At 37.6% G+C, this 26,058-nt stretch overlaps 1 protein-coding gene across 1 annotated transcript in view; it reads left to right on the top strand.

Annotated features, from left to right (window-relative positions):
- ARHGAP28 (Rho GTPase activating protein 28) overlaps positions 1-26,058 on the top strand; it is a 413,070-nt gene that overhangs the window by 281,047 nt on the left and 105,965 nt on the right. Inside the window, 1 exon segment of the mRNA XM_053715862.1 lies at positions 159-241. Coding sequence (XP_053571837.1) covers positions 159-241 — 83 coding nt within the window.

Below are 26,058 nucleotides of genomic sequence, written 5' to 3'. Positions count from 1 at the left end.
TAATCTTTCAGCTCTTGTCTGGCTTGAACAAGATTTAGGGAAAAAGAAAGTTTTCTCATGAGTCCAAATCTGCTTTTATGTACGTTGTCTCTCAGCAACTAATCATATTGCTGACTTTCATATAAGAATTCTTCCTCATGTGATTTTTCTTTCTTTAGAAATCTCCAAGATCAAATTACAGCTGCAAGCTCTTCATCTATTAATCATGCTGCTGCCAGATGCCAACAGAGATATTGCCAAGGTAAATGAAATTATGGACAGTATCACCAGGTATTTATTTCTCTTGCCTAGAAGTTTGCCCTGAATTTTGATGTAAAAAATAGCATGATATAAGGCATGCAAATATTAGCCATATGTATTAGTTAAACTAATAGGAAAACAGATATTTTAGTAGGCATCAGATATGATTATCCTAAATGATCTCTGGAAATATTATGCCTAATGCAGTAATATCTGAATCAGAAAACTTGATAAAATGTAACTTAGAACCCCCCACTCCTATATCAAATTGATATATTTATTCTATAAAAATGAACAGGTGATTTGGCAAATACACTTTTTACCTCTGTGATTACATTGTATCTAAGCCTCTGCAGACTGCCCCTTCAGTTCTTTTAACAGACTTGCATTTTAACCAATCAGGGCTGGCTCCTAGGCAACTCCATGGGAGTCAGCACAATGTTATCTATATGGCACACATGAACTAAGGCTTTCTAGCTGTAAAAAAACATGTTAAAATGCACTGAGATTAGAAGTGGCCTTCAAAGGCTTAGAAATTTGCATATGGGACTACCTTGGTTTAGGTTTCAACGAAGAATATGAAGAAACAAAGAAAATTTGATGATAAAAGTAAATTGGAAAGTTGTTTAAAATTGTGTGCCCTATCTGAATCAGAAAAGTTTAATTTTGACTAGACTGTCCCTTCTGATGCATCCACAAAGTATTATAAATTAAAAGAATAATGAAAATATACATTTCTTTCATGTAATTGGCAAGAGTCCATGAGCTAGTGACGTATGGGATATACAATCCTACCAGGAGGGGCGAAGTTTCCAAACCTCAAAATGCCTATAAATACACCCCTCACCACACCCACAATTCAGTTTTACAAACTTTGCCTCCTATGGAGCTGATGAAGCAAGTTTGTGCTAAGATTTCTACGTTGACATGCGCTTCTCAGCATTTTGAAGCCCGATTCCTCTCAGAGTACAGCAAATGTCAGAGGGATGTGAAGGGAGTATCACCTATTGAATGCAATGATTTCCCTAACGGGGGTCTGTTTCATAGGTTCTCTGTTATCGGTCATGGAGATTCATCTCCTACCTCCCTTTTCAGATTGAGGATATACTCTCACATACCATTTCCTCTGCTGATAACTGTTTCAGTACTGGTTTGGTTATCTGCTATATGTGGAAGGGTGTCTTTTTGGTAAGTATGTTTTTTATTACTTAAGACACCCCAGCTATGGTTTGGCACTTTATGCATTTATATAAAGTTCTAAATATATGTATTGTACTTATATTTGCCATGAGTCAGGTTCATGTATTTCCTTGTGCAGTTTCATATTTGGGAAATAAAACATTTTAAGAAATATTTTTTTCTTACCTGGGTTTTTCAAATTGATTACTTTTTACTTACAAATTGCGGGCAGCATTAGGCCCGTGGGTGCGCCAATGTACGTTCGTTGATGCAATTTTGTCACTTCGGCGTCGTAGTTGACGCAGAAACCTTACACACGGTTCCATCGTTAGTGACGCAAGTGTGTCATTTCCAGATATTGTTGGCACCAAAAATGTTTCTCTTACGTTGTGCGTCATTCTTGGCGCCAAATTTTTCATTATTTTTATACCCCATTGCTGTTTGCCTCTTGCCTTCAATATGTCAGAGGGCTATGCTGTTTGCATTTTTTCCCATTCCTGAAACTGTCATATAAGGAAATTGATAATTTTGCTTTATATGTTGTTTTTTCTTTTACATTTTGCAAGATGTCTCAATCTGATCCTGCCTTAGAAGTATCTGTTGGAACTTTGCTGCCTGACATCGGTTCTACCAAAGCTAAGTGCATTTGTTGTAAGATTGTGGAAATTATATCTCCGAATGTCATTTGTAATGTTTGTCATGATAAACTTTTACATGCAGAGAATGTATCCATCAGTAATAGTGCATTGCCAGTTGCAGTTCCTTCAACTTCTAATGTACATGATATACCTATGAATTTTAAAGAATTTGTTACTGATTCTATTCAGAAGGCATTTCCGCCTTCTAATAAACATAAAAGGACTTTAAAACTTCTCATAAAGTTGATGAAATTTCAAATGACCGACAACATAATGATTTATCCTCCTCTGATGAGGATCTATCTGATTCAGAAGATCCCTCCTCAGATATTGACACTGACAAATCTACTTATTTGTTTAAAATAGAGTATATTTGTTCTTTGTTAAAAGAAGTTTTAATTACTTTGGATATTGAGGAAGCTAGTCCTCTTGACATTAAGACTAATAAGCGTTTAAATGCTGTTTTTAGACCTCCTGTGGTTACTCCAGAGGTTTTTCCTATTCCTGTGAAATAAATGTGATAACACAATTGTGCAATAAAAGTAATAAATGAATAAATGAAAATTCATAAATAAGGATATGTTCGCTCTCTTTGGAGTTTCCAGCCTTTTGTGGTCTTCCGTGTGCTCTCAAAAGAAAAGAAACAAAATGCACAACATAGTGTAATTCTGTAAGCACTTTTAGGAAAATTTGATACACTTGTTCACGAGTGATTACTCACATTTGTTGCAGCTTATCCAAGCTCAGGGAAATGCGCGCACCTACTTTATACTGGTAGGTAAACAGTTTCTCTCTCGCAGATATAGTAAAATATAGTATTTATTAAAAACATATATAAAAGGGTCACAAATGCACAACTGACACCATCAACAGAGGATAAGTAAGCAACAATATATAAGTTATTACTCAGAAGAGCAGTCCCAAACACTGGATGGATATGGATAGAGAAGCAGAAACTTAACCGCCAAACTGTCCACCCTTGGTTACCAGTAGGAATGGCTCCTCCCCCAGGTGTATAGGCAAATGCAGAGACGCACTGTTGATATTAGCATTAACAGTTCCGACGTACGTTTCGCTAGATCAGCTTTTTCAAGGAATTATTCCTGATGCTATTTCTGATATGATTTCTAAGGAATGGAATAAGCCAGGTACTTCTTTTATTCCTTCTTCAAGTTTTAAAAAATTGTATCCTTTACCAGCAATTTCTATAGAGTTTTGGGAAAAGATCCCCAAAGTTGATGGGGCTATTTCTACTCTTGCTAAACGTACCACTATTCCTATGGAAGATAGTACTTCTTTTAAAGATCCTTTAGATAGGAAACTTGAATCCTATCTAAGGAAAGCCTATTTATATTCAGGTCATCTTCTCAGGCCTGCAATTTCTTTGGCTGATGTTGCGGCTGCATCAACTTTTTGGTTGGAGAATTTAGCACAACAAGAATTGCATTCTGACATATCTAGCATTGTTCGTTTACTGCAACATGCTAATCATTTTATTTGTGATGCCATTTTTTATATTATCAAAATTGATGTTAGATCCATGTCGTTAGCTATTTTAGCTAGAATAGCTTTGTGGCTTAAATCTTGGAATGCTGATATGACATCTAAGTCTAGATTATTATCTTTTTCTTTCCAAGGTAATAATTTATTTGGTTCTCCGTTGGATTCTATTATTTCAACTGTTACTGGAGGAAAGGGGGTTTTTCTGCCTCAGGTTAAAAAACTTAAGGGTAAATCTAAGGCTTCTAACCATTTTCGTTCCTTTCGTCAAAATAAGGAACAAAAATCTAATCCTTCCCCCAAGGAATCTGTTTCCAATTGGAAGCCTTCCTCAAATTGGAATAAATCCAAGCCTTTTAAAAAACCAAAATCAGCCCCTAAATCCGCATGAAGGTGCGGTCCTCATTCCAGCTCAGCTGGTAGGGGGCAGATTAAGGTTTTTCAAGGATTTTTGGATAAATTCTGTCCAAAATCAATGGATTCAGAGCATTGTCTCTCAAGGGTATCGAATAGGATTCAGAGTAAGACCTCCTGTGAGAAGATTTTATCTCTCACATATCCCAGCAAATACAGTAAAAGCTCAGGCTTTCCTGAAGTGTGTTTCAGACCTGGAGTCTTCAGGGGTAATCATGCTGGTTCCTTTTCAGGAACAAGGTCTGGGGTTTTATTCAAATCTATTCATTGTCCCAAAGAAGGAAAATTCATTTAGACCAGTTCTGGATCTGAAAATTTTGAATTGTTATATAAGAGTACATAACTTTCAAGTAACTTTCAAGATGGTGACTATAAGGACTATTCTGCCTTTTGTTCAGCAAGGACATTATATGTCTACAATAGACTTGCAGGATGCATACCTTCTTATTCCGATTCATCCAGAACATTATCAGTTCCTGAGATTCTCTTTTCTAGACAAGCATTACCAGTTTGTTGCTCTTCCATTTGGCCTAGCAACAGCTCCAAGAATCTTTTACAAGGTTCTAGGTGCCCTACTCTCTGTAATCAGAGAGCAGGGTATTGCAGTGTTTCCTTATTTGGACGATATCTTGGTATTAGCTCAGTCTTTACGTTCTTCAGAATCTCATACAAATCAACTAGTGTTGTTTCTTCAAAAACATGGTTGGAGGATCAATTTACCAAAAAGTTTCTTGATTCCTCAGACAAGGGTCACCTTTGTAGGTTTCCAGATAGATTCAGTGTCCATGTCTCTGTCTATAACAGACAAGAGACGTTTGAAATTGGTTGCAGCCTGTCTGCACCTTCAGTCTCAGTCATTCCCTTCAGTGGCTATGTGCATGGAAGTTTTAGGCCTCATGACTGTAGATCGGACATGATTCCTTTTGCTCGTCTTCACATGAGACCTCTCCAGCTTTGGATGCTGAATCAATGGTGCAGGGATTATACAAATATATCACAGTTAATATCCTTAAATCCCAATGTTCGACACTCTCTAACGTGGTGGTTAAATCACCAGCATTTAGTTCAAGGGGCTTCCTTTGTTCGGCCAACCTGGACTGTGATCACTACAGACGCAAGTTTGGGGAGCTGTTTGGGGATCGCTGACGGCACAAGGGGTTTGGAAATCTCAAGAGGCGAGATTACCAATCAATATTTTAGAACTCCGTGCAATTCTCATAGCTCTTCAGTTTTGGCCTCTGTTGAAGAGAGAACCGTTCATTTGCTTTCAGACAGACAATATCACAACTGTGGCATATGTCAATCATCAGGGTGGGACTCACAGTCCCCAAGCAATGAAAGAAGTATCTCAGATACTTGCTTGGGCGGAATCCAGCTCCTGTCTAATCTCTGCGGTTCATATCTCAGGTGTAGACAATTGGGAGACGGATTATCTCAGCCGTCAGACTTTACATCCAGGGGAGTGGTCTCTCCATCCAGATGTGTTTTCTCAGATTGTTCAGATGTGGGGTCTTCGAGAGATAGATCTCATGGCCTCTCATCTAAACAAGAAACTTCCCAGATACCTGTCCAGGATGTTCAGGCGGAAGCAGTGGATGTGCTGACACTTCCTTGGTGTTATCATCCTGCTTACATTTTTCCGCCTCTAGTTCTTCTTCCAAGAGTGATATCCAAAATCATCATGGAACAAGCGTTTGTGTTCAATATATGTTAATGTTTTGATGAGTCCTAATTTTATATTCTCTTTTGGAAAAAAATGGATGTCGAAACTATTTAAGAAATAAATATGATCCTTTATTTGATTATGGTAAATTTACCCAATAGTAGTGATGCTAAAAGTACAGTTAAACAAAAATTATTACAATTCCTTCAAAGTTTAAAAAATGACACCGGTGTCTCTATGTATAAAAATGTACATAATATATAAAAAATAAATTAAATTAAAATAATAACGTTGAAATCTTATAATTTATACAGTTTTGGGTTTATCACAAGTTGTAATTTCTAACAGAATGTTTGTAGATACAATTTTATAGTGGATAAAACAATAGTTGCTGTATAGTTCATATAGGATACTTTGTTTCAAGTTCAGCTATGCAATTGAGATCTTATCTTAGGCAACTATATATCAAATGTAGAGGTATGTTGGTGCGATTTTTATCACACTATAATATAAGTATACAAATTAGTACCTTGAAGTGTATCTGTTTGATATCACTTTTGTGAGATAATTGCGGTTAAATAAACGCCGCTATGCCAGTGTTTTGATTAAGTTTCAAGATCAAGCTGGTGGCAGTTCTATATGAGCTGCTGGCGGTTAAATAAATGCCGCTTTGGTTTCCTCTTATTAGGTGGGCTTATCTGTTTGCTGAGAGAAAATTCACTTTTATATAAGTGTTTGGGTAGTTGTCGTGGCCGCTCAGTTACCTTATCCTTTGTCGGTCAGTGACCGATCGCGCTCTTAAGGGTTTCTTGGTGGGATCTTCGTTGCGGTTAAGTGCTAACCGTTTGCTGATGTTTTTTAAGTATCTCCGGTTTTTCTATTCTGTGGCTTGTCTGTCGGTCAGTGACCGATCACGATGGTATGGTTGTTGGATAACCTCCTGATGTGGAATTTTTGCGTGTCTTTCCGGTCTGTTGTTCCCAGGTTTCTTAGATACATTACATTACTAGTAGATTACAGTAAGACACATTGGGAATAGCAACTTGTTTTGCGCCACCTACTACAACTAACTATAACTCTTTAAACTTTGGGATAAAGTTTACTTCAGGTGTGCTAGATTCCCCACCAGCTAGACAGTCTAAACCTACCAAACATTAAGCGTTTGTGTTGTTGGTTGCTCCGGCATGGCCACAAAGGTTTTGGTATGCGGATCTTGTTCAGATGTCCAGTTGCCAACCTTGGCCACTTACGTTAAGGCTGGACCTTCTGTCTCAAGGTCCGTTTTTCCATCAGGATCTCAAATCATTAAATTTGAAGGTATGGAAATTGAACGCTTAGTACTAAGTCATAGAGGTTTCTCTGACTCAGTGATTAATACTATGTTACAAGCTCATATATCTGTCTCTAGAAAGATTTATTATCGAGTTTGGAAGACCTACATTTCCTGGTGTTCTTCTCATAAATTCTCTTGACATTCTTTTAGAATTCCTAGAATGTTACAGTTTCTTCAGGGTGGTTTGGATAAGGGTTTGTCTGCAAGTTCCTTGAAGTTACAAATCTCTGCTCTTTCTGTTTTATTTCACAGAAAGATTGCTAAACTTCCTGATATTCACTGTTTTGTACAAGCTTTAGTTCGTATTAAGCCTGTCATTAAATCAATTTCTCCTCCTTGGAGTCTTAATTTGGTTTTGAAGGCTTTACAGGCTCCTCCATTTGAGCCTATGCATTCTTTGGACATTAAACTACTTTCTTGGAAGGTGTTGTTCCTTTTGGCCATCTCTTCTGCTAGAAGAGTTTCTGAGCTATCTGCTCTTTCTCGTGAATCTCCTTTTCTGATTCTTCAGGATAAGGTGGTTTTGCGGACTTCTTTTAATTTTTTGCATAAAGTTGAGAATTCTAACAACATTAGTAGAGAAATTGTTGTCCCTCCCTTGTGTCCTAATCCTAAGAATTATTTGGAAAGATCCTTACATTCTTTGGATGTGGTGAGAGCTTTGAAATATTATGTTGAAGCTACTAAAAATTTCAGGAAGACTTCTAGTCTATTTGTTATATGTTCTGGTCCTAGTAAAGGTCAGAAGGCCTCTGCTATTTCCTTGGCTTCCTGGTTAAAGCTTTTGATTCATCAAGCTTATTTGGAGTCTGGTCAGGCCCGCCTCAGAGAATTACAGCTCATTCTACTAGATCAGTCTCCACTTCGTGGGCTTTTAAGAATAAAGCTTCAGTTGATCAGATTGGCAAAGCAGCAACTTGGTCCTCTTTGCATACTTTTACTAAATTCTACCATTTTGATGTATTTGCTTCTTCAGAAGCAGTTTTTGGTAGAAACGTTCTTCAGGCAGCTGTTTCAGTTTGATTCTTCTGCTGATGTTTTAAGTGTTTCTTTTCATTATAAGAATAACTTATATTTTGGGTTGTGGATTTTTTTTTTTCAGCGCGAAATGGCTGTTGTTTATTTTTATCCCTCCCTCTCTAGTGACTCTTGCGTGGTGTTCCACATCTGGGTATTGATATCCCATACATCACTAGCTCATGGACTCTTGCCAATTACATGAAAGAAAACATAATTTATGTAAGAATTTACCTGATAAATTAATTTCTTTCATATTCGCAAGAGTCCATGAGGTCCACCCTTTTTATGGTGGTTATTAATTTTTTGTATAAAGCACAATTATTTCCAAATTCCTTTGTTGATGCTTTTTACTCCTTTCTTTATCACCCCACTACTTGGCTATCCATTAAACTGAATTGTGAGTGTGGTGAGGGGTGTATTTATAGGCATTTTGAGGTTTGGGAAACTTTGCCCCTCCTGGTAGGATTGTATATCCCATACGTAACTAGCTCATGGACTCTTGCCAATATGAAAGAAATTAATTTATCAGGTAAATTCTTACATAAATTATGTTTTTAACCTACAGTAGATTGTTTTATAATTCAATGGGATTTAGAATTACTTTAAGGTAATCTACCTATCAGTTGTGTTTAAAGAGACATGGAAGTCAAAATGAAATTTTTATGGTTTAAAAATAACAAACACATTTTTCACTCTACTTATGCTATCAAATTTACTTTTGAAGCTCATTGATCACTATGTGGCAGCATATGTACATAGCGTGATCAAGACACTTGCACACTCGCAAGCATACCATAGTATGCTTTCATGAAAAAGAGCTAAGTTTCAACAAAGGAAGCCAAGAGAAAGATGTACATTTGATAATAGAAATACATTTGTAGTCATAAATGTATAACTTTCACTTTTTTTCACAATTTTTTTTTTAAAGGGTTATCTTTCTATTGCTTTTAAGACATTTGGTTAACCATATTGTACATTCATTTATTTAAATTATAAGTATTACATTTATCATTTTTTTCTCACTCCAAATAAAGATCTAATAATAAATATAGATATAGATAAAATAATAAATATAGCTGCAAAAAATGATATCATTAAATCATAGTTAGTATGAATATTTAATACAGGAAAATGGAAGATCTGGTTTGCTCATTTGATAAGCTGTGGGGGGGAAAATAATTTTCAAGTTGCTGTCCTTTGTATGGAATCTGTTCAAAAAGGAAGTCAGATACATTAATCAATGATTTTCTTCCTCATTATGATTATAAATTTATTTACAAATGTATCTAAGTCTACATTTTGGCAAAAAAGCAACAACAAAAAGTGCAATTTACGATTATAAGGACCATATTATTTTAGAAAGTCTGTTTTAGATGATGATACAGAACAATGAATTAGCTTTTAATGGAATTCTCATTTTATTATTTGCTTTAAGCAAAACTTCAGGGATATTTTTTGCTGCTCAGCTTGAAAGGAACACTAAACTCAAAATGTAATCCTTAATAAATAAATATTCGCCTAGATTACGAGTTTTGCGCTATAGAGGGTGCAAAACAAACGCAACAAAAGTTGCATTATTTCACTCTCCATATAGCTGCCATTACAAGTTTCTAAAAAGCCGACTTGTGCATGGGATATGGTGGCTTTAAGCTCAATACCGCACAAAAGCCAAGGGCTGCTTTGACGTGCTCGTGCACGCTTTCCCCATAGACATCAATGGGGAGAGAGTGTTAGAAAAAAGCCTAACACCTGAAGTGCGGAAAGTAAAGGTCCGTAACTTAACCACATGTATGTCTATGGGGGAAAAAAAGTTAAGTTTAAAACTAATACCCTGAACAAAGATGTTTAGTACCACTGAGCATTCCACCTCTGAGGGCTCTCCATCCCGCAAGGTCCATTCCCTACAATCATCTCCATTTACACATGCAGCTCCCCAGTGCACTACTAATCCTCCTGCGGGAGGTGCCCTGTGGCTGCCAGATTTTGCTGATCAGTTGCAAACGGCGGAGTCTGCAGCCTTCAGTGCTTTACCTCGCACTGCTAAGCGCAAGCGAAAGGTTAAACATTGCTATCCTTCCCTGGGGTCATATACTCCGTTGGATGTATCTGAGACTAGATTATCCGCTGATGGAGAGGACTCTAATACTTCAGAGGATTCTTTCTCTGGGTCTCAATCTGCGGCCTCTAAACCTCCGGCTGTGGAGGAATGAGACTTTAGGTTTAGGATGGAGCACTTACGCTTTTTATTAAAAGAGCTGTTGGCTACTCTAGTGGTTCCCGGAGCATGCTATGATTACAGCGCGGAAAGCCGAAACGCGTCAGCATTAGTGACCACCATCCAGTGCTGCAGCTCTGTGTGCTGTAACCCATGATCTGCTGTCTTTGTTTTAAATTCCATTAAAGCTGAAGGTTCGTAATTTGACAAGGTGCCGGAACTTTCTTTATTTCCTTTTCTACAATTAGGTATTTGTTTCCCACAAGTAATGAATGAAGCCATGGACTCTTCTCATATTAAGATGGAAAACATAAATTATGCTTATCTGATAATTTCATTTCCATCTGTACAAGGAGAGTCCACGGCTCCCCCCCGGTTCACCGTTGAGCGGATCTAAATTTCTTTTGTTTTTCTTCTGGCACCATTTATACCCTGATATTTCTCCTACTGTTCCTTGTTCCCTCTGCAGAATGACTGGGGGATGAGGGGAGTGGGGGAGGTTTTTAAGCCTTTGGCTGGGGTGTCTTTGCCTCCTCCTGGTGGCAGGTTCTGTATTTCCCACAAGTAATGAATGAAGCCGTGGACTCTCCTCGTACAGATGGAAATTAAATTATTAGGTAAGCATAATTTATGTTTTTTCACAAACTTTTTCACAAACTTTAGGTTTCTTACTGAAATTATTTACAAATAGATTTCGCAATTATGGCACAAATGTTTTCAAATGCTTCTCTGGGATCCCCTTCGTTCAGAAATAGCAGACAATTATGGCTTTGGCGTTGCTTTTTGGTAATTAGAAGGCTGCTAAATGCCGCTGCGTACCACACTTGGTTTATGCCCAGCAGTGAAGGGGTTAATTAGGTAGCTTGTAGGGTTAATTTTAGCTTTAGTGTAGTGTAGTAGACAACTCAAAGTACTGATGTAGGCCTATTTTGGTATATTTCAAGCCACCATTTCACCACCAAATGCGATCAAATAAAATAAAATTGTTAACTTTTTCACAAACTTTAGGTTTCTCACTGAAAATATTTACAAACAGCTTGTGCAATTATGGCACAAATGGTTGTAAATGCTTCTATTGGATCCCCTTTGTTCAGAAATAGCAGATATATATGGCTTTGGCATTGCTTTTTGGCGATTAGAAGGCCGCTAAATGCCGCTGCGCACCACACTTGTATTATGTCCAGCAGTGAAGGTGTTAATTAGGTAGCTTGTAGGGTTAATTTTAGCTTTAGTGTAGAGATCAGCCTCCCACCTGACACATCACACCCCCTTATCCCTCCCTGACCCCCCTCAAACAGCTCTCTTCCCTCCCCCACCTGACAATTGTCACCACCATTTTAAAGGGACATGAAACCCCCCAAAAAATTCAGGATTCAGATAGAGAATACAAATTTAAACAACTTTGTAATTTACTTCTATTATCTAATTTATTTCTTTCTCTTGGTATGCACTACTAGTTTCTAACTGAACACATCGATGAGCCAATGACAATCCATTTCCCAACTCTTATTTCACTATACTGTTTCATTGCTTCCAGTGCTTGAATTTTGACTTTGCAGTTCTTTTAACCTATTAACGACCAAGGACGTGTAGGGTACGTCCTTGGTCATTAAGTAGCAGTTTTTGTAGGACATACCTTGCACGTCCTTGGTCGTTAAGGGTTTAAAGCAACTGTAATGCCAAAATTAAACTTAAATGGACAGAATAGAGCATAGTATTTTAAACAACTTTCCAGTTTACTTCTAATATGAATTTTGTTTAGTTCTCTCTGTATTCTTTTAAAAAGATTAATCTCCTGATCTTAGGGGAGTGCATGTGTCCTTAGCTAACAGGAAGAAGTGTTTTCAACAATGTTATACATAGTTGCAGACATTGAATTCAAGAAATTCAAGACACATGCATGCTCCTAAGTTCCTATCAGTTTACCCAGGTATACTCTTAAACAAAGGATACAGAGGGAACAAAGCAATTCATAAAAGAAATTCAAATTGCACTCTCCATCTGAACATTTAATCTTGACTTTCCTGTCCCTTTAATTACTGACATATGCAACGTAAATACAAAACAAATTACTTTAAAGTTCCTTTTAAGTTTTTCTCAGTATAATGCATATTGTTTTTCTGATAATTTGGTTCAGTGGTAGAAACACAAAAAGTATTTATAAAATAGTCAAAAGCTACCTAATAGAGATTGGTTTAGCTGTATTATTCCAATAGACAAGGTGTCAAAATTACCAGAGTATTGCACTATGCAATGATACCTTTTTTTATTGGACTTACATGATAGTATATGACAAGCTTTCAAGAGTTTTCCTCTCTTCCTCATGTCTGAAGCAATACTCAGTACCTGAGGAAGAGAGGAAAATCCTTGAAAGTTTTTCTTTTAAATATCATGTTAGGTTAATAAAAAAGGTATCATTGCATACTGCAGTACTCTCTTATATATATAATTATATGACACAACAATGCCATAACAATAGCAAAACAATGTGATAATTAAGGATGTGCATTAATTTAAATGTGGATATTTGTTTCATTTAACAAAACAAATATGCAAATAAATGCACTAACTAATTAAAAGAATAACAATATATTTCATGAATATATTTGTTAATCTTTAAATTTGGTGTATTACTTGCCTGTAGCAAGGGCCGTGCTAATGCTCTTATTAGTGCGGCTCTCCAACACTAAACAGGCACATCCCCTCTATTTTAGCGCATGTGAGGGGGGAGCTCACTAATCTGACCTATACAGAGTTCAGTGCCATGCTAATAGGAAAATTAGGCCTTGAACTCTATAAAGAAGGGTAGGATAAGCGCCCCCCCAGCTTGTGCTAAAGGAGAAGGGGTCTGTCGTGCTAATGTACCTGTAGCACACTGGGGAGACATGCTAATAGCAGCACTAACACAGCCCTGGAGTATAGGAAGAAAACAGGATTAGCATGACTCTACAGGAAATGGGAAACTCCTCAAATATTGCAGCATTAGTGTACAGCCAAAATACATTTATACCACAAAAGTTAGCACTCCATTCAAGATGCCATGAACATCTAAAAGACACCACATGATATAGTATGTCACAACCAAACTACAGATGTAAGTAAAGAAAACTACTCACAAGTGTGCCATATGTTCAGTCAATGAGGCCTATTTAACAGTGCGGATCAGGTCCGACAGACCTCGCTGAATGCGGAGAGCAATACACTCTACGTATTCAGCATTGCACCAGCAGCTCTTGTGAGCTGCTGGTGCAACGCCACCCCCTGCAGATTCACGACCAATCGGCCACCAGCAGGGGGTTGTCAATCAACCCCAATCATACTCGATTGGGTTGATTTGTGGCGATGTCTGTCCCCCTGCTCAGAGCAAGCGGACAGGTTATGGAGCAGCGGTCTTTAGACTGCTGCTTCATAACTGCTGTTTCTGGCAAGCCTGCAGGCTCGCCAGAAACACGGGGCATCAAGCTCCATACGGAGCTTGATAGATAGGCCCTCATGTCTTTAGAGCCAGGGCCAGATTGGGAATAAAAAGCAACCCTGGAGAAATATGAAGACGAGCCCTATTTTCTGTTGAGTCGGTAGAATGCACATGTCCCATTTTTCTCAAAGGGGATTACTGGGATACTCCTACCCAATTTTTTTTCCAAATTAAATGATATTACTTTGTATTAAATGAAAGTGCCATGTTGTTGTTATATAGGCACCCTACAACCCAATTGCATCCAATAATCACCCCTTTAAATTGTACCTTTCCTGCCCCAGCTGCTGCAGCCCACCGGGAAATCTCCTGGTATCCTGGTAGGCCAATCCAGCCTTGCTCAGAGCCACCCAGTAAGGCTCACCTCACAGTCACAGAAACAGACTCTGGACCAGCACCAGTACTTGCCTAAACCTTCAGACAAGATTTGGAACTCTCCACATAAGGTCACACAAAATAGGATCATAACTTAAAAACTTTAATAACATGTTTCTTGGAAAAACAATGCCATTTCATAAGGCTTAAAGAGACATGAAACCAAAAAATTTTCTTTCATGACTCAAATAGAACATACAATTTAAAACAACTTTCCAATTTACTTCCATCAATCAAATTTGCTTTGTTCTCTTGTTATCCTTTGCCGAAAGAGTGCCAATGCACTACTGGAAACTAGCTGAAAACATCAGGTGAGCCAATGATAAGAGGCATATATGTGCAGCCACCAATCAGCAGCTAGATGCCAGTAGTGTATTGCTGCTCCTAAGCCTACCTAGGTTTGATTTTTAACAAAGGATACAAAGAGTACAAAGCAAATTATATAACAGAAGTTAAGTGGAAAGTTATTTAAAATTACATGCTCAGAATGATGAAAGAACAGATTTGTTTTTTATGTCCTTTAATTGGCTTAATGAAACAGCGCTGTATTGCAGAGAAATGGCAGTGGATAATAAATGATAACATGCACAAACTGTACATCTTTATCACTACACTACATTGTTGCCACTATAATAAACTTATTAACCCCTAAACCGCTGCCCTCCTGAATCGCAAACACAATTTAAATATAATTAAACCCTAATCTGCCGTCCGCCCACATCGCCGCTCTAATAAACCTATTAACTCCCTAAACTGCAAGCCCCCCCACAATGAAATATACTAAAATAAACTATTAACCCCAAACAGAAAGCCCCCACAATGAAATAAACTAATTTAAACTAGTAACCCTAAACCTAACGACCCCCTAACTTTATATTAAAATTACAATTTCCCTAACTTAAATTAATTTAAAAATTACCTGTCAAATAAAAAAAAATTTAAACTAACAATTAAATTATTATAATTATTAAACTAAAATTAAACTAACTACCAATTAAATAAAACTAAACTACCAATAAAAAATCCTAACACTATAAAAATTACAAAAATTATCTAATTACAAAAAATAAAAACTAACTAAATTACAACATAAAAACCCCACTAAATTATGAAAAAATAACAAACAAATTATCAAAAATTAAAAAGAATTACACCTAATCTAATAGCCCTATCAAAATAACCCCCCCAAAATAAAAAACCCCTAGCCTACAATAAACTATCAATGGCCCTTAAAAGGGCCTTTTGTGGAGCATTGCCCCAAAGATATCAGCTCTTTTACCTGTAAAAAAAAAATACAAACACCCCCCAACAGTAAAACCCACCACCCAATCAACCCCCACAAATAAAACACTATCTAAAATAACCAAAGCTAACCATTGCCCTGAAAAGGCAATTTGTATGGGCATTTGTATGGGCATTGCCCTTAAAAGGGCATTTAGCTTTTTTACATTGCCCAAACCCTAATAAAAAAAAAACCACCCAAAAAACCCTTAAAAAAATCTAACACTAACGATCCACTTACAGTTGTTGAAGTCCTGCTTGAAGGATCTTCATCCAGCCGGCGAAGTCATCATCCATGCGGCAAGAAGTCTTCATCCAGACAGCCTCTTCTATCTTCATCCAGCCGGCAAAGTCCTCATCCAGGCAGCAAGAAGTCTTTATCCAGACAGCCTGTTCGATCTTCATCCAGCCGGTGTGGGTCAGGTCCATCCTGAAGACATCCAGCACGGAGCATCCTCTTCATACGGTCGCCGCCATACACTGAATCTTCAATGCAAGGGACACGATTCAATATGGCGTCCCTTGCATTCCTATTGGCTGAAAAATTTGAATCAGCAATGTTTAAAAAGATATACACCTAGCGCCTGTTAGTTATGGACCCTTAAGCTCTTGGATGAATGACACCTAGCTGTCAAACTGTAGTATTCTAATATTGGTAGTGTTGCCAAAAGCGCCTGCTAAACAGCGGCTAGGTCTAGATAAATTAGTGAGTGAACTAGTGTTACAACTTGTTAAGTTGAAATATTCGTTAAACAATGTGGTGACTTGATGCAACAGAATTTAATAACAATGGTTTAAAATCATAATTTAGAACAATAATATAAAATACATACATGGATCCATGCAATTAACAAATATAAAAATCACATATATGATATAAAAACAATTTCAGTATACAATCGTGGATAAACAATGGTAAATATAAATGTCTTTCCTTGCTTGCAACAATGTTCCAAATCAGAGGTACATATATATGAATGTATTGCTTGTTACAGTGTTTCAAATCAGAGGTGGAAATCTCTTCAACATATAGTATAAATGTTACTAAGAGTGCACAATAGGTGGCAATTACTTCTGTGTATTTTGAGTAAAAAGATAGCGGTGTTAGGATTTTATAATTATATATTCATGTGAATTTAAATCTTGAATCAATGTAATTGTCTTCTTAATCTATATATTTCAGCTGACTCCTAGTTATGTGTAGTGTATGGTGCAAACCTCTACGTGCAATATATCACAAAAAAATATATAGCCAAAACACAAAAATATAAAAATATAAAAATGAAGTGTCCAAAACACAATAGAAAAATAAAGTGTCCAATGCGAAGTCCAATTTGATCCAAATAGTTTCGGTTAAAGTGAACCTGAGATGTCAGTCATATAAAAAGTGTCTGATGTATTGCGGTAAAATATCAATTGTTATTTGTTCCAGAAATGAGAAGTTTTATCCAAATGGTATTACTATAAAAAGTCTCATCCAAATGATATTACAGAAAAAAGTGTACTCCAATAAGGGAGGGCTGGTTTATCCAAAAAGCTCCCTTAGTACCTGTTTGCTTGTTTAATAATTTCAGCCAATAAGAATGCAGGATGGACCTGCGCTGCGCCTCAGGGATCAAGATAGAAGATGCCGCCTGGATGAAGATTGAAGATACCGCCTGGATGAAGATTGAAGAGGCCGCCTGGAAGAAGACTTCTCGCTGCTTGGATCAGGACGTTGCCGCCGGGATGAAGATTGAAGAGGCCGTCTGGATGAAGACTTCGCCAGGATGAAGATCATTCAAGCGTGACTTCAAAAACTGTAAGTGGATCGTCAGGGGGTTAGTGTTAGGCGTTTTTAACGGTTTATTGGGTGTTTTTTTTTTTTTAGTTTAGGGCCTGGGCAGTAAACAAGCTAAATGCCCTTTTAAGGGCAATGCCCATACAAATGCCCTTTTCAGGGCAATGGGTAAATTAGGTTTTTTTAGATAGTTTTTTTTTAATTTTGTGGGTTTGGAGGGGTGGGAGTTTGTAATGTTAGTGGGTCTTTGTAAATTATTTTCAATAAAAGAGCTGATATCTTTAGGGAAATGCCCTACAAAAGGCCCTTTTAAGGGCCATTGGTAGTTTATTCTAGATTAGGTTTTTTATTTTGGAGTGGTTTTTTTTATGGGTATTAGAATAGGAATATTTATTTTTTATTTTTGATAATTTGTTTGTTATTTTGTGTAATGTAGGGGGTGTTTTTTTTTTAGCAAAAGAGTTGTTTATCTCAGAGCAATTCCCTACAAAAGGCCATTTTATGGGCCCTTTGTAGTTCATTCTAGAGTAGGGTTTTTTGTTTTGGGGTGTTTTTTTAAGGGTGTTAGAATAGGATTAATCTTAAATTTTTTGGGATAATTTTTTTTTTGTAATGGTAGTTTTTTTTTACTTTTTGTAATGGTAGTTTTTTTTTACTTTTTGTAATGGTAGTTTTTTTTGTAATGGTATGATTTTTTTATTTTTTGTAATGTTAGGTTTTAGTGTAAGGCAGGTTAGGTTTTATTTCACAGGTAAGTTTTTATTTATTTTAACTAGGTAGTTAGTAAATAGTTAATAACTATTTACTAACTAGTCTACCTAGTTAAAATAAATACAAACTTACCTGTGAAATAAAAATAAAACCTAAGCTAGATACAATATAACTATTAGTTATATTGTAGCTACCTTAGGTTTTATTTCACAGGTAAGTATGTATTTAGTTTTAAATAGGAATTGTTTAGTTAATAATTGCAAATTTAATTTAGATCTAATTTAATTATGTTAAAGTTAGGGGGGTTAGGTTTAGGGTTAGGTATAGGGTTAGGTTTAGGTTTAGGGGGTTAATATAGTTTAATTTAGCTTGTTGCAATGTGGGGGGCTGGCGGTTTAGGGGTTAATAGGTTTATTTAGTTAATAATTGTAAATTTAATTTAGATCTAATTTAAAGGGACAGTCTAGGCCAAAATAAACTTTCATGATTCAGATAGAGCATGTAATTTTAAACAATTTTCCAATTTACTTTTATCACCAATTTTGCTTTGTTCTCTTGGTATTCTTAGTTGAAAGCTTAACCTAGGAGGTTCATATGCTAATTTCTTAGACCTTGAAGCCCACCTCTTTTCAGATTGCATTTTAACAGTTTTTCACCACTAGAGGGTGTTAGTTCACGTATTTCATATAGATAACACTGTGCTCGTGCACGTGAAGTTATCTGGGAGCAGGCACTGATTGGCTAGACTGCAAGTCTGTCAAAAGAACTGAAAAAAGGGGCAGTTTGCAGAGGCTTAGATACAAGCTAATCACAGAGGTTTAAAGTATATTATTATAACTGTGTTGGTAATGCAAAACTGGGGAATGGGTAATAAAGGGATTATCTATCTTTTAAAACAATACAAATTCTGGTGTAGACTGTCCCTTTAATTATGTTAAAGTTAAGGGGTTAGGGTTAGGTTTAGGGTTACGTTAGGGTTAGGTTTAGGGGTTAACATAATTTAATTTAGCTTGTTGTGATGTGGGGGGCTGGTGGTTTAGGGTTTAATAAATGTAGTATAGTGGCTGCGTTATCGGGAGCGGCAGATTAGGGGTTAATAATTTTATTTAGGTAGCGGCGATATCTGGAGCAGCAGATTAGGAGTTAATAAATGTAGGCAGGCGTCAGCGATGTTGGGGGCAGCAGATTAGGGGTGTTTAGACGTAGGGTTTATGTTAGGGTATTAGGTTTAAACTGTATTTTTAATTCCCCATAGACATCAATGGGGCTGCATTACAGAACTTTTGTTTCCGCAATCGCAGGTGTTAGTTTTTTTTTTTTGCCGGCCCTCCCCATTGATGTCTATGAGGAAATCGTGCACAAACACATCAAACACAGCACTCTGATTGTGTGGGGTATGGAGCTCAATGCATTCATATCGCACGCAAAAGGAGTATGTTTGAAAACTTGTAATGGCAGCACTATAGAAAACTTTTGTTGCATTCGTTAATTTCTCTATAGCGCTCAAAACTCGTAATCTAGCTGTATGTGAGGTGTAAAAAGCATAAAAAAAGAGGAACAGGATAAATAAAGTGCTTTATATATAAAAACAATCATAACCCCCCCCCAAAAAAAAAAATTGTGTGGGTCTAATGGACTTGCCTTTATGAAATGAATTAATTTATTAGGTAAGTTCTTACATAAATTATGTTTTCTTTCATGTAAGTGGCAAGAGTCCATGAGCTAGTGACTTATGGGATATAATACCCAAGATGTGGAAGTCCACGAGTCACTAGAGAGGGAGGGATAAAATAAAAACAGCTATTTTCACTGAGAAATCAAATCCAAAAAATAATTATGTTTTCTTAAAAATTTAAAAAGAAAACTCAAATCATAGGCACTAGAATCAAATTGAGACAGCTGTCTGAAGAACCTTTCTACCAAAGGATGCTTCCGAATCAAACACATCAAAATGGTAAAATGTAGTAAATGTATGCAAAGAAGACCAAGTTGCTGCTTTGCAAATTTGATCAACTGAAGCTTCATTCTTGAAAGTCCAAGATGTGGCGACTGATCTAGTAGAATGAGCTGTAATATGCTGAGGCAGAGACTGTCCGTCTCCAAATAGACTTTGTGAATCAAAAGCTTCAACCAAGATGCCAAGGAAATGGCAGAGACTTTCTGACCTTTTCTAGAACCAGAAAAATAACAAAAAGACTAGAAGTCTTTCTGAAATCTTTAGTAGCCTCAACATAATTTCAAAGCTCTTACCACATCCAAAGAATGTAAAGACCTTTCAAGAGAATTCCTAGGAATAGGACACAAGGAAGGAACAATAATTTCCCTATTGATGTTGTTAAAATTCACAACCGTAGGCAAAAATTTAACGAAATCTGCAAAACAGCTTTATCTTGATGGAAAATCAGATAAGGAGACTCGCAAGAGAGAGCAGAAAATTCAGAAACTATTCTAGCAGAAGAGATAGCCAAAAGAAATAAAACTTTCCAAGAAAGTAGTTTAATATCCAAAGAATGCAATGGCCTCTAGTTATCAAGGTCTGGCGGACTCAACGCCGCCCCCTGCAGACTCGCGGCCAATGGGCTGCCAGCAGGGGGGTGTCAATCAGGGGGGTGATTTCCGGCGATGTCTGTCCGCCTGCTCAGAGCAGGCGGACAGGGTTATGGAGCAGCGGACTTTGTGACCGCTGCTTCATAACTGCTGTTTCTGGCGAGTCTGCAGGCTTGCCAGAAACACGGGGCATCAAGCTCCATTTGGAGCTTGATACATATGCCCCATAGGCTCAAAAGGAGGAGCCTGCAAAATCTTTAAAACCAAATTGAGACTCCAAGGAGGAGAAATTGATAAAATAACAGGCTTGATACGAATCAAAGCCTGAACAAAACAATGAATATCAGGAAGCTTAGCAATCTTTCTATGAAATAAGACAGAAAGAGCAGAGATTTGTCCTTTCAAAGTATTTGCAGACAAACCTTTATCCAAACCATCCTGAAGAAACTGTAAAATCCTAGGAATTCTATATAAATGCCAAGAATAATCATGAGTGGAACACCATGAAATATAGGTTTTCCAAACCCTATGATAAAACTTCCTTGAAACAGACTTACAAGCCTGTATCATAGTGTTAATTACTGATTTAGAAAAATGTCTATGACTAAGAACTAAGCGTTCAATTTTCATGCCTTCAAATTTAGAGATTTGAGATCCTGATGGAAAAATGGGCCTTAAGACAGAAGGTCTGGTCTTTTAGGAAGTGACCAAGGCTGGCAACTGGACATTTGGACAAGGTCCACATACCAGAACCTGTGAGGCCATGCTGATGCTATCAGAAACACATAAGATTGTTCCATTATGACCTTTGAGATCACTCCCAGAGGTGAAAAAATGTAAGCAGGTTAGTAAAATCATGGAACTGCTAGAGCATTCATCAATTCCACGGGAGGATCCCTGGACCTGGAGAGGTATCTGGGAAGTTTCTTGTTTTTTGACGAGAGGCCATCAGATCTATGTCTGGAGAACCCCACATCTGCACAAACTGATAGAACACACCTGGATGGAGAGACCACTCCCCGGATGTAGAATCTGACGGCTAAGATAATCCACTTCCAAATTGTCTACACCTGGTATAAGAATTACAGTGATTAGACAAGAATTGGATTCTGCCCAAGAAAGTATTAGAGATACTTATTTTATTGCTAGGGGACTGCGAGTCCCCCCTTGATGATTGACATATGACATTGTTGTGACATTGTCTGTTTGAATCCAAATATACGATTCTCTCTTTAATAGAGCCCAAGCGTTCTGAAAATAAATAGCACAGAGTTCCAAGATATAGATTGATAACCTCGCCTCTCTAGTATTCCAAACTCCTTGTGCTGTCAGAGACCCCCCAAACAGCTCCCCAGCCTGAGAGACGTGCAACTGTTGTGATCACAGTCCAGGTAGGACAAACAAAGGAGGCCCCTTAAACAATAAGGTGATGGTTTAACCACCAAGTCAGAGAGAGTGGAGAGTTGGGATTTAAGTATATCTGAGTATAATCCCTACACCATTGGTGCCACATGCAAAACTGTAGAGGTCTCATATGAAAACAAGCAAAAAGGATCGCATCCGATGCTGCGAAGACCTAAAACTTCCATGCACATAGCCACTAAAGGGAATTATAAGAGACTGAAGATTTAGACAAGCTGAAACAAATCTCAAACGTTTCGTTTCTGTTAGGGATTGAGTCATGGACACTGAATCTATCTGGGAATCTATTGAACAAGTACCAAGATAACATCCAAATAAGGAAACACTGAAATACCCTGCTCTCTGATTACATATAGAAGGGCACCTAAAACTATTAAGAATATTTGTGGTGCTGTTGCAAGGCCAAACGGAAGAGCGACAAATTGGTAATGCTTGTTTAGAAAAGAGAATCTCCGAAAACGATAATGATCTGAATGAATCGGATTTGTGAAGGTAAGCGTCCTGTAAGTCTTTTGTGGATATGAAGTGGCCTTGCTTAACAAAAGGCAGAATAGTCCTTATAGTCACCATCTTGATTGAAAGTTTTCAGATCCAAAACTGGTCTGAAAGAATTTTTCTTCATAGGTACAGATTGAGCTCGCATTCTATTGGCTGATCAGAACAGCCAATAGAATGCGAGCTCATACAATAAGGCTTGTTCCAAATTTTTATGGAATGGCAAGAGACCGCGGATCGCCTCTCATAGGCTCATGAACTCCAGGATAGCAGCGGGTCTGGCACTTCCTAATATCCAGACATACAATCTGGTTATTATAGCTAGATTTGCACTAGATTGGTTAACTGGGAAGGAGCAAATTACTTTGTGTACCTGGGAATCACAGGTGGTGGCTCCCTTCCAGGTGAAAGCTCTTTTACACTGTCCACTCACCTCAATCCCATCCAACATATTTCATCTAGGCACCTTTAAGAATGTTATTATGGCTTGGCAAAGGCTATGTACAGAACTGGGTAGTTCTCCCTATGTTTCACAATATTTACCCATAGTGGGCAACCCAGAGTTTAGTCCTGGCATTTCCAACCAGATATTCAAAGAATGTGAGCTCAATCTGATTGGCTGATTGGATCAGCCAATCGGATTGAACTTGAATCTGATTGGCTGATTCCATCAGCCAATCAGAATATTCCTACCTTAATTCCGATTGGCTGATAGAATCCTATCAGCCAATCGGAATTCGAGGGACGCCATCTTGGATGACGTCCCTTAAAGGAACCGTCATTATTCAGTTGGACATCGAACGAAGAGGATGGATCCGCGCCGGAGGTCTTCAAGATCAGCCGCTCGTCATCCGATGGAACATCATAGAAGATGCGGCTTAGATGAAGATGTTTGCCGGTCCGGATGTTCTCTTCTGCCCGGATAGGATGAAGATTTCTTCCCGAAGATGGACTTCTTCATTTGCCGCTTGGATCCAGACTTCAGCCAGAGGATGGACGTCACTCTTCAGCCCCTGCTTGGGCTTGGATGAAGATTTCGGAGGCTCTTCTGGACCGATCGGTGAACCCGGCGAGGTGAAGACAAGGTAGGGAGATCTTCAGGGGCTTAGTGTTAGGTTTATTTAAGGGGGGTTTGGGTTAGATTAGGGGTATGTGGGTGGTGGGTTGTAATGTTGGGGGGGGTATTGTATGTTTTTTTTTTACAGGCAAAAGAGCTGAATTCTTTGGGGCATGCCCCGCAAAGGGCCCTTTTCAGGGCTGGTAAGGTAAAAGAGCTTTGAACTTTTTAAATTTAGAATAGGGTAGGGCATTTTTTTATTTTGGGGGGCTTTGTTATTTTATTAGGGGGCTTAGAGTAGGTGTAATTAGTTTAACATTGTTGTAATATTTTTCTAATGTTTGTAAATATTTTTTTATTTTTTGTAACTTAGTTCTTTTTTATTTTTTGTACTTTAGTTAGTTTATTTCATTGTATTTATTTGTAGGTATTGTATTTAATTAATTTATTGATAGTGTAGTGTTAGGTTTAATTGTAGGTAATTGTAGGTATTTTATTTAATTTATTTATTGATAGTGTAGTGTTAGGTTTAATTGTAACGGAGGTCTTGAAGATGGAGCCGATCCTCGTCGGATGGATGAAGATAGGAGATGCCGCTTGGATGAAGATGTCTGCCGGTCTGGATGTCCTCTTCTGCCCAGATAGGATGAAGACTTCTGCCGCTCCGGATGTCTTCTTTTGGTCCATCGGTGCCCGGCTGGGTGAACACGGCTCAAGGTAGGGAGATCTTCAGGGGGGTAGTGTTAGGTTTATTTAAGGGGGTTTGGGTTAGTGTAGGGGTATGTGGGTGGTGGGTTGTAATGTTGGGGGGTGGTATTGTGTTTTTTTTTACAGGCAAAAGAGCTGATTTCTTTGGGGCATGCCCCTCAAAAAGCCCTTTTAAGGGCTGGTAAGGTAATAGAGCTGTTAACTTTTTTAATTTAGATTAGGGTAGGGAATTTTTTTTATTTTGGGGGGCTTCGTTATTTTATTAGGGGGATTAGAGTAGGTGTAATTAGCTTAAAATTCTTGTATTTTTTTATTTTTTTGTAATTTAGTGTTTGTTTTTTGTAATGTAGTTTAGTTTATTTAATTGTATGTAATTGTAGGTAATTTATTTAATTAATTTATTGATAGTGTAGTGTTAGGTTTAATTGTAACTTAGGTTAGGATTTATTTTACAGGTAATTTTGTAATTATTTTAACTAGGTAACTATTAAATAGTTATTAACTATTTAATAGCTATTGTACCTGGTTAAAATAATTACAAAGTTACCTGTAAAATAAATATAAATCCTAAAATAGCTACAATATAATTATAATTTATATTGTAGCTATATTAGGGTTTATTTTACAGGTAAGTATTTAGCTTTAAATAGGAATAATTTATTTAATAATAGTTAATTTATTTTGTTAGATTTAAATTATATTTAAGTTAGGGGGGTGTTAGGGTTAGGGTTAGAATTAGCTTTAGGGGTTAAAAAATGTGAACTCCAGTCGGCAGATTAGGGGTTAATGCTTGAAGTTAGGTGTCGGCAATGTTAGGGAGGGCAGATTAGGGGTTAATACTATTTATTATAGGGTTATTGAGGCGGGAGTGAGGCGGATTAGGGGTTAATAACTTTATTATAATAGCGGCGCGGTCCGGTCTGCAGATTAGGGGTTAATAAGTGTAGGCAGGTGGAGGCGACGTTGAGGGGGGCAGATTAGGGGTTAATAAATATAATATAGGGGTCGGCGGTGTTAGGGGCAGCAGATTAGGGGTTCATAGGGATAACGTAGGTGGCAGCGGCGTGCGGTCGGCAGATTAGGGGTTAATAAGTGTAGGCAGGTGGAGGCGACATTGAGGGGGGCAGATTAGGGCTTAATAAATATAATATTGGGGTCGGCGATGTTAGGGGCAGCAGATTAGGGGTACATAGGGATAATGTAGCTGGCGGCGGTGTACGGAGCGGCAGATTAGGGGTTAAAAATTTTTAATAGAGTGGCGGCGGTGTGGGGGGGCCTCGGTTTAGGGGTACATAGGTAGTTTATGGGTGTTAGTGTACTTTAGAGCACAGTAGTTAAGAGCTTTATAAACCGGCGTTAGCCCATAAAGCTCTTAACTACTGACTTTTTTCTGCGGCTGGAGTTTTGTCGTTAGATTTCTAACGCTCACTTCAGCCACGACTCTAAATACTGGCGTTAGAAAGATCCCATTGAAAAGATAGGATACGCAAATGGCGTATGGGGATCTGCGGTATGGAAATGTTGCGGCTGCAAAGTGAGCGTTAGACCCTTTCCTGACTGACTCCAAATACCAGAGGGCGGTAAAAACCAGTGTTAGGAGCTTCTAACGCTGGTTTTGACGGCTACCGCCCAACTCTAAATCTAGCCGCTAGTGTTTTCTGAGAACACTGAATGAGCTGGGGCTGAGCTTATAATGACAATTTTGCTGGGAAAATTAAAATTTTTGGCACCAAAAAAATGGCACACAATGACACGTCACCCTATGACATAAATAGCATCATCATATGCGTGACATGCAAAGCTGAAGAGGATTACTAATACACCTATAAGTCTAAAAAGCAGGTAAGAAATTTGATTGTAAATACAAAAAAAATTAAATGTACCAAAATAAAGCCTAATGGATACTTCTATTATAGCTGCATAAAATGTGATTATCAACATGAGACTAACATAATAATTAGCATCCTAATTTATAAATAAATTACTAGCTCCAAAAAAACCTGTA

This window comes from Bombina bombina, chromosome 5, assembly GCF_027579735.1.
Source record: "Bombina bombina isolate aBomBom1 chromosome 5, aBomBom1.pri, whole genome shotgun sequence".
NCBI classification, from domain to species: Eukaryota; Metazoa; Chordata; class Amphibia; order Anura; family Bombinatoridae; genus Bombina; species Bombina bombina.
The sequence above is the reverse complement of the archived record's forward strand: the minus strand, read 5'-3'. Positions and strand labels throughout refer to the sequence as shown.